The sequence below is a fragment of the Pan troglodytes genome, chromosome 10, assembly GCF_028858775.2.
Source record: "Pan troglodytes isolate AG18354 chromosome 10, NHGRI_mPanTro3-v2.0_pri, whole genome shotgun sequence".
NCBI classification, from domain to species: domain Eukaryota; kingdom Metazoa; phylum Chordata; class Mammalia; order Primates; family Hominidae; genus Pan; species Pan troglodytes.
In genome coordinates, this window is record NC_072408.2 from 62,758,303 (window position 1) to 62,774,886 (window position 16,584).

The 16,584-nt window shown below is 35.8% G+C and overlaps 2 protein-coding genes and 1 pseudogene across 15 annotated transcripts in view; 2 read left to right on the forward strand and 1 right to left on the reverse strand.

Moving 5' to 3' along the window:
* Positions 1 to 3,478, forward strand: part of YARS2 (tyrosyl-tRNA synthetase 2) — a 32,902-nt gene extending 29,424 nt beyond the window's left edge. For 5 of the 7 annotated variants that reach the window (XR_010148051.1, XR_008538478.2, XR_008538482.2 and 2 more), the window contains one exon: positions 3,360 to 3,478. The gene's annotated coding sequence lies outside the window, so the exon portion shown is untranslated. Of the gene's footprint in view, positions 1 to 1,205 lie in introns of all 7 variants that reach the window. The other 2 variants (XR_008538477.2, XR_010148050.1) reach the window with 1 other exon arrangement.
* Positions 1 to 16,584, reverse strand: part of DNM1L (dynamin 1 like) — a 66,340-nt gene that overhangs the window by 16,889 nt on the left and 32,867 nt on the right. For all 8 annotated transcript variants that reach the window (XM_016923667.3, XM_016923671.3, XM_016923672.3 and 5 more), the window contains 4 exons: positions 15,220 to 15,382; positions 9,918 to 10,038; positions 7,905 to 8,036; positions 6,068 to 6,274 (listed from right to left, as the gene is read on the reverse strand). In XM_016923667.3, coding sequence (XP_016779156.1) covers positions 6,068 to 6,274; positions 7,905 to 8,036; positions 9,918 to 10,038; positions 15,220 to 15,382 — 623 coding nt within the window. The remainder of the gene's footprint in view (positions 1 to 6,067; positions 6,275 to 7,904; positions 8,037 to 9,917; positions 10,039 to 15,219; positions 15,383 to 16,584) is intronic.
* Positions 1,353 to 3,478, forward strand: LOC101059612 (nucleosome assembly protein 1-like 1; annotated as a pseudogene).

Below are 16,584 nucleotides of genomic sequence, written 5' to 3' on the forward strand. Positions count from 1 at the left end.
CATTATTCTTGCATTATTCTTTGCTGTTGCCAAGCCTAAAATGCCCTCTCATTACTGCCTTCTCAAATTCTATTCAGATCCCAATTCAAATGCCTTCTTAAATGTGGAGTTCTCCCAAACCCTGAAATAAATGTAAATGGTCTCTCTTCAGTGTCTGAAACGCTTGATTAGGTGGACACAGATAACTGGTTTATTAACTGTTTATAAAGTGTGCATATACACTGTATGTACTTTTCTGAATATGAATTATATCTAACAATAAGAAGTATTTAAATAAAAGTTATACTTTTACAGCCTAATCAAGCCCAGTATTACCTTGACCTACTTTACCCACTAAACTCTTCAAAGGCCCATTTGTGGTAATCTATTTTTCTCAATATGCCATACATATAACCAATAATTAGTCTGATAAATACTCTCTTTACGGAGTTGACTCATATGAAGACCATCTTGGTCACACTAAAGTATAAAGAACTACACACACACACACACACACACACAAGTTCACGTATAAATCTGAACAAGCTCTGTGGATTGTACCCATGTCCATTTTCTCACTTTGTTATTGTACTATAGTTATGCAAGATGTCCAACAGTGGGGGAGATGGGGGAAAGGGTACACAGTGGAGGGTGCATGGGACCTCCCTGTACATCACCCTGCAACTTCCTGTGAGTCTATAATTATTTCAAAATGAAAAGGTGTTCTAATGAGGGTGTAGAGAAATGGATGTTCTTGCTAGTAGTAAAACAGTACAATATGCTAACAATATGCAATATGTAATGAAAGATTCTAAGGATGTTATATCCTTTAATCTAATAAACTTACTTCTACAAATTTATCCTCAGTGTTTACTTGGACACAAAGCCCCAAAGACAGATGCAGGTAGTCCATCACAGCTTATATGTGTATATAACAGAAAACAAACTATCCAGTAGTAGGAGACTGGCCTAACAAATGAGGGTATATCTAAAAAGTAAAATACTATGCAAATCTTCAGACTGATAATGTAATGTATGAGACAGAAAGTTATTTGTTACATGATTTGAGAAATGATTCCAAGATAGGTATAGCATCTGATTTTTAAAGACATGTAGTATAGGCATCTATGTGTTGTAGATGCATACAAAAATGCCTAGGTCAATGCCAAATTTTAGGAATTATCTCAGGTTGGTGAAATTAAGAGTGTTTTTTTTTCCATTTTCAGAGATAGGGTCTCTTTTTTTAGCGCCATCTGCTTGCAGCGCTGCCTCTTGCTCCTCCCCACCACCGCTGCTGCCCTGAGTCACTGCCTGCACAGCTCCAGCCGCCTGGCTTCTCATACTAGCCACTTGATATTTGGAGTTCTTACAACATGGCAGACGTTGACAACCTGCCTAGCTAGGGTAGTTAAAAGAGGAGTGAATGCTCTCAAAAACCTGCAAGTTAAAGGTGCACAGATAGAAGCCAAATTCTATGAGGAAGTTCACGATCTTGAAAGGAAGTATGCTGTTCTCTATCAGCCTCTATTTGATAAGCAATCTGAGATTACTAATACAATTTATGAACCTACAGAGGAAGAATGTGAATGGAAACCAGATGAAGAAGATGAGATTTCAGAGGAGTTGAAAGAAAAGGCCAAGACTGAAGATGAAAAAAACGATGAAGAAAAAGAAGACCCCAAAGGAATTCCTGAATTTTGGTTACCTGTTTTTAAGAATGTTGACTTGCTCAGTGATATGCTTCAGAAACATGATGAACCTATTCTGAAGCATGTGAAAGATACTAAAGTGAAGTTCTCAGATGCTGGCCTGCCTATGAGTTTTGTCTTAGAATTTCAATTTGAACCCAGTAAATATTTTACAAATGAAGTGCTGACAAAGACATATAGGATGAGGTTAGAACCAGAACCAGATGATTCTGATCCCTTTTCCTTTGATGGACAAGAAATTATGGGTTGTACAGGGGGCAAGATAGATTGGAAAAAAGGAAAGAATGTCATTTTGAAAACCATTAAGCAGCAGCAGAAACACTAGGGACATGGGACAATTCGTATTGTGACTAAAACAGTTTCCAATGACTCTTTAATTTTCTTGCCCCTCCTGAAGTTCCTGAGAGTGGAGATCTGGATGATGATGCTGAAGCTATCCTTGCTGCAGACTTCAAAATTGGTCACTTTTTACGTGAGCATACAATCCCAAGATCAGTGTTATAGTTTACTGGAGAAGCTACTGAAGATGATGATGATCAGTATGATGAAGAAGGTGAAGAAGCAGATGAGGAAGAGGACAAAGGAGATGAGGAAAATGATCCAGACTATGACCCGAAGAAGGATCAAAACCCAGCAGAGTGCAAGCAGCAGTGAAGCAGGATATATGTGGCCTTGAGGATAACCTGCACTGTCCTAGCCTAAACACAACTCTTACTTACTGCCTTATGTTTTTGTATTTTCTTGGTAGACTGGGTAATTTTTGTTTTAAAGGACAGGAAACTGATATTTTAAAGACCAATCTGTTCTACCTAGCATTTTCACTAGTTTTTCTGCCAGGTATGTTGAATGCACAAATTCTGTCACACATGGTCATTCGCTGCTACATAATTTGGTTCTTCGGAATATTTTTATATAGCTCTTGCAGTACAGCTATGAAAATTAACAACTGTTAAAGGAAACACTTTTTTTTTTCCGTAATTTTTTCCTTGAAGAACCAAAGTATTTTTTCAGCTGTTTGTTGAATAGGGTTAAGTCTGCTTGGATTAGCTGTGCCTTTCATTACTTTGTTACAGAAATGCAGGGACTTGTACTAAGACAATTCATCGTTTAAAAAAAAAAAAAAAACTGGCATGCCAGTCGCGGTGGCTCACGCCTGCAATCCTAGCACTTTGGGAGGCTGAGGCAGGCAGATCACCTGAGGTCAGGAGTTCAACACCAGCCTGACCAACATGGTGAAACCCCGTCTCTACTAAAATACAAAAATTAGCCAGGCATGATGGCGGGTGCCTGTAATCCCAGCTACTCAGGAGGCTGAGATGGGAGAATCACTTGAACCCGGGAGACGGTGGTTGCAGTGAGCTGAGATCGTGCCACTGCACTCCAACCTGGGTGGCTGAGCAAGACTCGTCTGAAAGAAAAAAAAATTGGCAAGACAACTATATGGTTAAGAATTTAAAGAACTTCCAGTATGACCACACCCAATAACTGTATTAGATTGTTAATGGATTATTGTGTTATAGGTGACATAGTTAACTGTAAAGTAACGTGACTCAGTATAGTTACTGGTACCACAGTGAGGTGAATAAAACAGGATTTTTCAGAAGTTAGCCTGAATTTCACTGTACTTTTAAATTTAACCTCCATTAACTAAGCATCTTTTCTTTGTGGTAGGGTCTACCTTCTGCTTCCCTGGAAAGGATGAACTTACATCATTTGACAAGACCTGTTTTCAAGTTATTTGTTGTTTGTTTGCTTGTTTTTGTAGCCTAAAATAAAAATTTCAAATACAATTTTAGTTCTTACAAGATGTCTTAATTTTGTACCAATTCAGGTAGAAGCAGAGGCCTAGCTTGAATTAAGGGTTATACTCAGTTTTTACCACATTATTGAAAAGGGTACCAGCTTTGGAAAGAGATACTATACTAATAAGCAAGTGTAAAAAAAAAGAAGAAAATCTTCAGTGATACGATGCTTTAAAAAAAAAAAATTACAGTTCATTTTCTTTGGGGTAGAGCTAGAGAGAAGGCCCCAAGCTTCTGTGGTTTCTTCTAATTCTTATTGCTTGAAGTATGAGCATGTCACTTACCCATGCTTCTGTTTACTATGTATTAAAATGTGTAGTACTGTTTACTTAACTACCTCATGGATGTGTTAAGGCATATTCAGTTAAATCTCATAAAATGTTTCTCATTCTCATTAAAAGCTCAAATTTTGGGCCTATTTGTAATGCCAGTGTTGACACTCAGCATTTTGTTCACACCATGCTTTGACAACTAAACTGGAAAACAGTTATCAACTAAACTATCAGTTAGTGATCTTTGTGTGGCTTCTATATATATTATTATGTATTATTATTTTTAATATACATATATATATATATATATATATATTTTTTTTTTTTGGAGATAGAGTCTCTCTCTGTTGTCCAGGCTGGAGTGCAGTGGTGCGATCTCAGCTCACTGCAACCTCCACCACCCGGGTTCAAGCAATTCTCCTGCCTCAGCCTCCTAAGTAGCTGGGATTACAGGCATGTGCCACCACGCCCAGCTAATTTTTGTATTTTTAGTAGAGATGGGGTTTCACCATATTGGCCAGGATGGTCTTGATCTCTCGACCTCGTAATCTGCCTGCCTCAGCCTCCCAAAGTGCTGGGATTACAGGCGTGAGCCACTGCGCCTGGCCAATGTGGCTCCTATTTTTATAGAAGTAGATGGATGCACTATTTCACAAGGTCCAACAATTTTTTTCTGTATGACTGCATAGTAGTAAATACTACAGGGATAGCACATAGTATTGTAGTCATGAGATTAAAGTGGAGATAAGACTATTTTTGACAAAAGATGCCATTAAATTTCAGACTGTAGTGCCACATTTACAATACCTCAGGCTAATTACTGTTAATTTTGAGGCAACTTTCTTTTGACGATGGTGAGGGTGGACTATTGGATTGTCATTAGAGGAATGTCTAGATTTCCTGCTCTTAACAAAATTACATTGAATTCATTTTTAGAGGTGATGAAAACTTCCTTTTTGAGAAGTTAGTGTTCAGGTCTTGGAATGTGAACACATTGTTTGTAATGCTATCCATTCCTCTCCTGAGATTTTAACTTACTACTGGAAATCCTTAACCAATTATAATAGCTTTATTCTATTTTCAAAATGATTTCCTTTGCTTTGATTAGACACTCTGTTTTTTTGTTTGTTTTGTTTTGGTAGCCGTAGTTCATCTAAATGCAGCTTTTTCTGAACTTTAAAGATAGAATCCCTTTTTTTTTTTTTTTTTTTTTTGAGACAGAGTCTTGCTCTGTTGCCCAGGCTGGAGTGCAGTGGCACCATCTCGGCTCACCACAACCTCTGCCTCACAGGTTCAAGCAATTCTCCTGCCTCAGCCTCCCAAGTAGCTGGGATTACAGCTGCCCACCACCACGCCCGGCTAGTTTTTGTATTTTTAGTAGAGATGGGGTTTCACCATGTTAGCCAGGCTGGTCTTGAACTGATGTCAGGTGATTCACCCGCCTCAGCCTCCCAAAGTGCTGGGATTACAGGCATGAGCCACTGTGCCTGGCCAGAATCCCATTTTTAACGAACTGAGGTAGCAAAATAATCTCTTTCATTCTTTTAGGAAATAGTTATTGCCAAAGTGAAGGTGTCGATAATACCTAGTCTTGTTATATAATGGGGATGTGGTTTGCAGAAGAATTTTCTTTATAAAATTGAAGTTTCAAGGGATATCAGTGTTTATGCCATTTTTCCAGTTCCAAAATTATTCCATTCCATTCTAGAAATCTGAAGTATGTAACTTGAAATCCTTAATAAAATTTGGATTCAATTAAAAAAAAAAAAAAAGATGGAATTTCAATATGTTGCCCAGGCTGGACTTGAACTCCTAAGCTCAAGGAATTCTCCTACCTCAGCCTTCTGAGTAGCTGGGACTACAGGTGCACACCAACATGTAATTTTGTTTTTATGTTTTATTTTTACTTATCTGCATTTTCTAATTTTGATGAGCAATTATACTGTGTGTACTAAAGAAACAAACACTTTAAAAGCTAAATTATTTTTAAATACTTATTAAAATATTTAATAAATACTTATTAAATACTTATAAAAATAAGTATTTAAATACTTATAAAATAAGTATTTAAATACTTATAAAATATTAAAATATTTAAAAATGTGACAATTTTACTTTGCTTTATATCATTTACAAAGCATATTTTCACACAACCAGACATCATCCTATTATCTCTACAAAGTTATATTTTTGTTTTATAGAAAATAAATCTTAATCAGATAATCTGAGCTGAAGTCATCTTCACAAAAGGAAAAGTGACCTAGCAATCTAGGTAACCAAATCTACAGAAAAATTTCTTACTTACAGCTCCGAAGTTTCAATATATTTTGCAGTTCCTTCAATAGTGTTACAATATTCTGTGGCAAATTTGGTAATAAGTTGGAGTAAAGTAGCACTTTTATCATCCACGGGTTCACCGTAGCTATTTAGAAGAGACTGATACTGAGCAGCTAGAACATTTATTCTTGTTTTCAACTCTGGTAAACAATCTCTGATGTGATGCATCAGTAACCTAAAAAAGGTTAGAAAGGAAGGATTTAAAAGTAAAATTGTGTATTCTAAAGCCCTAAACAAGTCAAATTTTTACAATGGGAAAACCTATCAAATAATTTGTCCTGGCAAATGTGATACTGTGAAATATATATTTGGTCTTTGTCTTCATTTCCTGGCAGTCAGCTCCTAAAATCCTTGGACTCTCCAAGAGCATTAAGGGTGTTTAGAGTGTCTCTGCATGCTAATGAGATGACTGGTGGCTGGGGGTCCCTAGATAGCTTCAGGATGGGAGCTGGTCACCAGAACAGCCTCAGAAGAGAGGAGAGAGGCCAAACGTTGAGCTGATCACCAATGGCCAATGAAGCTTCCATAAAAACTCAAAAGGACACAGTTCATGGAGTCTTCAGAGAGTTGAACACATGAAGGTTCCTGGAGTGTGGTGTGCCCAGAGAGGGCACGGAAGCTCCACATTCCTTCCCACATGCCCAGCCCTGTGCATCTCTTCATCTGGCTATTTATCTATATCCTTTGTAATATGCTTTACAGTAAGTGGGTATATGCTAAGTAGTGTTTCCCTGACCTCTGTGAGCCACTCTAACAAATTCATCAGACATGAAAAGGGGATCATGGGTACCCTGACTTATAGCCCGTCAGTCAGAAACACAGGCTACAACCTGTGCTTACAACTGGCATCTGACTTGGGGGCAGTCTTGTGGGACTGAACCCTCAACCTGTGGGAGCTGACACTATCTCCAGGTAAACAGTGTTAGCATTGAATTAAAGGACATTCAGCTAGAATCCCCTGGAGAATTCCTTGCTTGATGTATGGGGAAAACTCCCCATATATCTGCTCTCAGAAGCATTCTGTGCTATACTGATTAACTGTGTGTGAAAAGGAAAAAAACAATTTTGATTGGTTTTTCCTAAATAATAAAAGCAAGGAAAAAATGCAAATTATTTTCATATTACTGCAATTACCACAGAGAAAATAAGCCACCCAATCAATTCTTCCTATATAATTTTGGTTTCATTGACTTGTCATTTACAATTGGTACCCAGCAAAGTGAAAATCAACCTTATTAAGATCCAAGTCTATCAGTCTTTAGGGAATAAGATAAAAGTAAGAGAAAATGGCTTCCACTTCAGTCATTTATAAATCATCTAGAAAGGGCTTCTAGTCCCCACACATCAGTGGGTATTCAGAATCCAACGTATAGTTATTTCTACAGTGAATAGAAATAAAAGACATTCTATTTCTTTGTTTTTCCATCTCCCTTTCCTGGTAAATAAAACACATTCTAAGTTAAGAATAGATAATGTGAAAATTACAAATTTTAATCAGTTCCTGAAATGCAAAGTGGAAATGAAGTCATCTCTAGTTCTAGCCACAAAACTAAATTAACTGTCAAAATTTTCATAATTAAAACATTTTAAAATCACTTGAACATTCATTCTAGACTACATGATGATGTAATGTCAACCACCCCAATAAAAACAGAGACATCTACTCTTCAGGAACCTACTATATAAGAAACCATAAGTGAAGCTGTTAGGAACAGTATGAAAATGTAAGGAACTGAAAATGAACCCTCTCAGACACCAATTGGTAAAAACAAACACATCTCATTTCCAAAAGGTAAAAAAATTACCTGTTTAGAGTCCTAGCAAGATACTTTGTTCCATTTCTATTGGCCAGAGATGGATATTTCTTTTGAAGAAAAGCATACTCATCACGGATTGAATCAGTTACACTCTTCTTGTTATTAATATCTAGCTGGCTCCTGAGGTTGAAAAAATAACGAAACTATTCAGCTTAACTGTTGTCCTCTTCCTACCTTAGATGATGACAGCACCAGGCATTGTTCTCTAATACCTGACACGGACTGTTTTATTTAATTCTCACAATAATTTTATGTGGCAGGTATTATTACCCCATTGTATAGCAAGGAACTGAGGCTCACAAAAACTAACTTACCCCAGGTCACACACTAACTGGCATAGCCAAGACTTGAACTAAGTGAATTGTAAGTAACTAGTGCCTAAATAGAGTAGGCCTCATTATTACCATTAACTATAGACAAAAACAATAAGTAACAGGTATAGACAGGTATAAAAATATAAGAGTATCTTAGTCAACTGTATATTTTATCCATGGACAGGGAACTAATTTCTCCCAAAAATAATTAAGTTAACTTGAAGAACAATCATCTACAAACAACGAACAGTGTTACGCCACCTCCTTACCTGAAAAAGGAGACAGCTGGAATTGGGAGTGGGGATGGGAGAATGACAGTGGGGATGGGAGAATGACAGTAGGGTTGGAATGGAAGGACATTAAAATAGAAGCAGACAACTGGAATGGATCTTATGTATCAGGCAGTAAAAACATTTTCATTTTCTAAAGGCTTGAGACCCAAAGACATTAGGTGTCATTTAAACCTACGTTGTATCTAGTTTATGTAAGAACTAGGACTATAACTCAGATTTCATGATAATTTCAGTGTTTCCTACCATATGAAGGCTTTGGACTAAAAGAGATATTCATCCGAATCCAGCTCTTTCACTACCCACGTGACTTTTGGTTAAATGTATAACCTGAGGTTTCTGATTATAAAATAGACATCAACACCTACCTCAGGGGATGCTGTGAGGATTCCAAGAGATACCATTTACAAATTGCTCACAGTAGAGTGTCTAAAACGTAATTAGACACTCAATAATAATTTCCTTTTCCCGATTTTTAATACCAACTATTTATAATTAGGATACCTTTAATAAAATTTCTCCAAGTCACATCCTGGCAATTACACAGAATCACTAATGCTAGGGATTAAACCAATCTATTAAAATCTTGTCACCTTTAATTAGACACTCAATACTAGTTTCCTTTTCCCAGTTTTTAATACCAACTATTTATAAATTAGGATACCTTTAATAAAATTTCTCCAAGTCACATCCTGGCAATTACACAGAAGCATCACTAATGCCAGGGATTAAACCAATCTATTAAAATCCTGCCACCTTAAACTCTTTCTCGATTGGGTGCACATTAGATAATTTTTCCCTTACCCAGTACCTCCTCATACATAGCTTAACATGATAGGCAAGAATTCTTAAAGCCTGGCTATTACAACATTTCTTCCATTTTGTGGTATTGCTTACTTCAGAAACATTTTCCAGTAAAAATGTCTATGGGGCAGGCACAGTGGCTCATGCCTGTAATCCCAGCACCTGGGAAACCAAGGTTGGAGGATTGCTTGAACCCAGGAAGTCGAGACAAGCCTGGGCAACATGGCAAGACCTTGTCACTACAAAAAAATTTAAAATTAGCCAGGTGTGGTGATACACACCTATAGTCTCAGCTACTTGAAAGGCTGAAGTGAAAGGATCACTTGAGCCCAGAGGTTGACGCTACAATGAGCCACAATCACGCCACTGCACTCCAGCCTAGGCAACAGAGAGAGACCCTATTTCAAAAAAAAAAAAAAAAAACATTCTCTCTCTTTTCTCCCTTTAGGGCAACGGATTCTTTAGCAATACCAAGATCATAATAAAAGGGAGAAAAAATATAGTACAGTATCACATTTCAAACAGATTTTAGAAATTCAGACTTGCTGTGAAGTGAGAATGCTACCAATTCTTATCCCATTCTAACTGCTAACCTGTTAACTACTCCAATTATTCCAAGTTTGACTGGAATAACCCTTCCCATCAATACATCCATGGCATCAGTACCCGCATCCATGAGATCAAGTTTAGTGATTACAGCTAGGGTTCTGCGACCTGGTAAATGCAAAAAGAAAAAAGGGCAAAGAAAAGAAAGAAAGAAAATGATCCATTAAATACAACTATTTAGTGTTAATAAAGGAAAACCCTCATCTATAATCCCACTTAGTATTACCTCTGTCATCATTTTGGTAATGCCTTACTTACCAGTGCTTTTTTAAAAATAATGTTAAACATTGTGTATAATTTTTTAAAACATTTTTGCCGGGCATGGTGGCTCACACCTGTAATTCTAGCAGTTTGGGAGGCCAAGGCGGGTGGATCACCTGAGATCAGGAGTTCGAGACCAGCCTGACTAACATGGTAAAACCCCATCTCTACTAAAAATACAAAAATTAGCCAGGCATAGTGGCAGACGCCTGTAATCCCAGCTGCTCGGGAGGCTGAAGCAGGAGAATTGCTTGAACCCGAGAGGCAGAGGTTGCAGTGAGCTGAGATCGTGCCATTGCACTTCGGCCTCGGTGACAGAGCAGGACTCCGTCTAAAATATATATATACACTATATATATAAAATATATATAGTATATATATAAAATATGTATAGTATATATATAAAATATGTATAGTATATATATAAAATATGTATAGTATATATAAAATATGTATAGTATATATATTATATATAGTATATATAAAATATGTGTAGTATATATATAAAATATGTATAGTATATATAAAATATGTATAGTATATATAATATGTATAGTATATATTTATAATATATATACTCTATATATATTATATATACTATATATAATATATAGTATATATATTAATATAGTATATATAAAATATATAGAGTATATATATACTATATATAGTATATATAACATATATATAGTATATACTATATATATTTTATAGTATATATATTTTAGTTACAAATATATATACATAGGTATATATATATAATATATATATACCTATGTATATATATTTGTAACTAAAAAATACCATAGGTAAAATTGTACACTATGCAGAGCAGCACTCCGTCTAAAATATATATATACTATATATATAAAATATATAGTATATATATAAAATATATAGTACATATTTATAATATATAGTATATATAAAATATATATAGTATATATAATATATAGTATATATAGTATATATAATATAGTATATATAATATATAGTATATATATTATATAGTATATATTATATATAGTATATATTATATAGTATATATTATATATAGTATATATAATATAGTATATAATATATACTATATAATATATAGTATATATAATATAGTATATAATATATACTATATAATATATAGTATATATAATATATAGTATATACTATATATATTTTAAGTATATATATAAAATATATATAGTATATACTATATATAGTACATACTATATATAGTATATATACTATATATAGTGTATATACACTATATATAGTGTGTATATATATATATACTGTAACTGAAAATACCATAGGTATTTCACTCCCCATCTGAGAAATACTATATATATAGTATATATACTATATAGTGTATATATATACACTATATAGTGTATATATACTATATATAGTGTATATACACTATATATAGTGTATATACACTATATATAGTGTATATACTATAGTATATAGTATATATATACTATATAGTGTATATATATACACTATATATAGTGTATATACACTATATATAGTGTATATATATACACTATATATAGTGTATATATAGTATATATACTATATAGTGTATATATATACACTATATATAGTGTATATATAGTATATATACTATATAGTGTATATATATACACTATATATAGTGTATATATAGTATATATACTATATAGTGTATATATAAAATAGATTTTTTTCACATGTAATTTTTTGTTGACTCTTAGGGCTATTTTGTAAGCATTTCAAAAATCTGTATAAAATTTACATCCAGGTGATATGGCCCATGCCTGTAATCCTAACACTTTGGAAGGCCAAGGCGGACAGATTGCTTGAGCCCAGGAGTTCAAGACCAGTCTGGGCAAAGTGGTGAAACTCTGTCTCTACAAAAAATAGAAAACTTAGCAGGGTGTGGTAGTCCTAGCTACAGGTGAGGCTGAGGTGGGAGAATCACTTGAGCCCAGGTCAAGGCTGCAGTGAGCCGTGATTGCACCACTGCACTCCACCCTGGGCAATAGAATGAGACCCTGTCTCAATAAACAAAAATTAAAATAAAAATATTTACTCTTTTTTGGTGTACAGTTCTAAGAGTTTTGACAAATGCCAAGAGATATGTCACAACCAACTCAAGACATTGCCACCCCCCCCACCAAATTTTCTTATGCTAACCAATCAAACCAGTTTTCCATTCCTAGTTTTGCCTTTTCTAGAGTGTTATATAAACGAAATCAGATAGTACATAAGCTTTTGAGTCTGGCTTCTTTCATTTAGCATAATGCATTTGAGATTCATCCGTGTTCTTGTATATTAATAGTCCATTCCTTTTTATTGCAGAGTAGTGTCCCATTGTATGGAATGTACCATACTTTAGTTTCACTCCCCATCTGAGGAATATGTGAGTTGTTTCTAGTTTTTGAAAATTATGAATAAAGCTGCTGTAGACATTTGCATATAGTTTTTTATATGAACACTGGTTCTCACTTAACATGGTTAAACACCTAGGAATGGGACTGCTAATTTAACTTTATAAGAAACTGCTAGACTGTTTCCCAAAATGACTACACCACTCCCACCAGCAACGTGTGAGAGTTCCAACTGCTCTGCATAGTGTACAATTTTACCTATGGTATTTTTCAGTTACAAGCATTTTTCTTTTTTATTGAGACTGTCCTACTCTGTTGTCCAGGCTGAAATGCAGTGGCACAATCTCGGCTCACTGTAACCTTCGCCTCCACAGTTCAAGTGATTCTCATGTCTCAGCCTCCCCAGTAGCTGGGACTACAGGCATGCACCACCATGCCTGGCTAATTTTTGTATTTTTAGAGAGATGGGGTTTCACCATGTTGGTCAGGCTGCTCTGGAATTTCTGGCCTCAAGCGATCCGCTCACCTCAGCCTCCCAAAGTGCTGGGATTACAAGTGTGAGCCACCATGCCCAGCCTACAAGCATTTTTCTGTACTGCTACAAATCTACAAAATCATCCTTTTTAATTATTTCATTTTATTATTATAATTTACTTAATCTTTCCAACTGCTGGCCATATTAAGTTGTTTCTAATTTTTTATACTATAAATAATACTGGGCCGGATTACTTCCTTATGATGTATTACTAGATTATGATTAGTAATCAAGCCAGGTGCAGTGGCTCACTCTTGTAATCCCAACACTTTGGGAGACTGAGGTGGGAACATCACTTGAGCCCAGGACTGCAAGTTTGCAGTGAGGCATGATTGTGCCACTGCACTCCAGGCCTGGGCAACAGAGTGAGACCCTACGTCCAAAAAAAAAAAAAAAAGATTAGATTAAAAATATGACAATATCTATGGCTCAAGGGTCAGTTTAAAATAGAGTTTATACATATAAAATGCTTAACAGGTTTTTGTTTGTTTGTTTGTTTTTTACGAAGGTCTGGCTCTGAGCCCAGGCAAGAGTGCAATGGCATGATCTCGGCTCACTGCAACCTCTGCCTCCCGGGCTCAAGCCATCCTCCCACCTCAGCATCCCAAGTAGCTAGGACCACAGCCCAGTGCCACCATACCCAGCTAATTGTTTTTTGTTTTTTGTTTTTAATAGAGATGGGGGCTCTCACTTTGCTGCCCAGGCTGGTCTCGAACTCCTGAGCTCAAGTGATCCACCCACCTTGGCCTCCCAAAGTGCTTGGTATTACGGGCATGAGCCACTGGGCCCAGTCTACTTTAAATAATAAAAATAAAATGTAAATAAACTCTTTGATATAGTTTATCTTTTAATTTAACTGAAATGAACATTATTTACTCAAGTGGTAAAAAAGAGTTTCTTAAAAACTTGAAATATAAAATATTGGGGCCAAGCACGGTGGCTCACACCTGTAATCCCAGCACTTTGGGAGGCCGAGGCGGGCGGATCACGAGGTCAGGAGATCGAGACCATCCTGGCTAACACGGTGAAACCCTGTCTCTACTAAAAATACAAAAAATTAGCCAGGCGTGGTGGCAGGCGCCTGTAGTCCCAGCTACTCAGGAGGCTGAGGCAGGAGAATGGCGTGAACCCGGGAGGCAGAGCTTGCAGTGAACCGAGATCGCACCACTGCACTCCAGCCTGGGAGATAGAGCAAGACTCCATCTCAAAAAAAAAAAAAAAAAAATGTTAAAGTGACCCTGCTTATGGGAATTTTTATTGGCAGATTGGCAGTCTTAGCACTATTTCCTATCAAATTTTTATTTGAAATTATTCTTCAAAGCAGGGAAAGAAAAACATAACACAACCTTCAGACCCTCTGAATAGTAAGGTGAAAAAAATGGTTTCTATATGAGGCCATGCATACATTTGTTAGCAACAATAGTAACCACTCTCTTACAAGCTAGCATTTTATATATACTATGAGATGTGCACTACATCATTAGTCAAGCATCAGTGACCCACAGTATGAACTAATCCTTGGGGCTAAAATGCTTCATGAAAGGATTTTACCTTCATTTCTAAAAATCCCCTGTGCCTTGAGCATGTCTAAATATTTTCTACCTCTGCAGAATGTAGATACCATAATTCTCTACTGTACCATAATAATCTACAATGATTACCTACTGTGTTTTGGTTTTTTTTTAACAGACAGAGTCTATGTTGCCCGGGCTGACTTTGAACTCCTGGCCTCACGCAATGCTCCCATCTCAGCCTTCTGAGTAGCTGGGACCGCAGGCACATGTGACCACACCTGGCTATGTTATTTATTCTTAAAAGTCAACTATTCAAATACCTAGGTCACAAAACAAGAAATCCTTTTTGCAAAGCCACTGTATTATTTTTAAATTATTAGGTAACCATTACAAATAAAGATGTAAAATATTTTCGCCTAGTCTGTATAGCAACTTAATAACCTTATTTTCCATCAGAATTTCTATTTTTATAAACAAAAATAGGAAAGCATTATCTTTTAAATTTGTATTCACAACTAGAGATACTGTTTTTAAAGAGAAAAATTCCTTTCTCAAGGGTAGATTTACCATTGTAAAATAAGCATCTCATTAAATTAACATCTGTCCTTACCATCTGGATCTACCTCTCTTGAAATTTTAAGTGCCTCTGATGTTGCCATATCTGTATTAGCAGCAGTGACAGCGAGGATAATGGAATTAGGATTACTGATGAACCGAAGAATGAGCTCTCTGATTTGAAGCTCAATATCCTTAGGTTGATCACCTACAGGCACCTAAACCAAACAGAGATGAGCAAGGAACTAATAATTAAAAATCAACTCAGCTTTTTTACCCACATTTAATCGATAGAATATAGGTATAACCATTTAAAAATAGTTAAAATAAAAATAAAGACATTACTAATATACTACAATGGTATTTATGAATCTGGTAATGTGTCAAGTCTCAAAGTGTAACTCTTGCAAATATCAAAAGTTGACTTAATACAGTCCCATGTTAAGAACTGGTCAATGTTGATTGGCTAGATACAAATTCATTCACTCATTCATTCAATTACCAAGTGTTTACTGGCAGCCTACTCTATTTTAGGCACTTTTCTGAACGTGATTTCAGGTCATGTCAGATTATGTTACAGTAGTGAATTTTAAAAAGACCAAACTTTCTGCCTTCATAGAACTTATGTTTTAGTAATAACAGGCATATAATAAACAAAAACATATATATAGTATACAGATGGTGGTAAGGGCTGTGGGAAAATAAGGCAGAACAGCAGGCTAGGGAATGATTAGAGATGATTTTTTTCTTTTTTTTTTTTTTTTTTTTGAGACAGGGTCTCACTCTATCACATAGGCTGGAGTGCAGTGGTGTGATCATAGCTCACTGTATCTTCGAACTCCTGGGCTCAAATGATCCTCCTGCCTCAGCCTCCCAAAGTGCTAGAACTACAAGCATAAGCCACTGCACCTGGCCATTAGGATTATGATTTTAATGTTTTAAATTGGATTATGTTTTTAAATAGAGTAATCAGGGAAACTTCACTGAGACAACTGACACTTAAGAGAATGAGCAGAAATTAAGCCAATAAGGGAGAGATAACATACAGACATCTGGGGGAAGAAATTCCAAAGAGAGTCAACAATAAGGGCAGGAGGCTGAAGCAACAGGAGTTAGGAGAAGAATAGGGACGTAACAAGTAGATATTTTAGACCTCTGTAATAACTTGGGCTTTTAGTGAAATGGGAGAGGTTTTAAGTCAAGGAATGACAAGGAACTGGAGAGGTTTTGAGCCAAGAAATGACACAATCGAATTTTCACTTTAATCGTATCACTGTCTACTGAGATCACGAGGATGACCTATTATTTATTATTGTGCAGTAATCCAGGTAGCATGATAGTGGCTAGATCAGGACGGTAAATATGAATTTATCAAACACGATTGAGTTCTGGATATACTGTAAAGGTAGGAAGAGCCAAG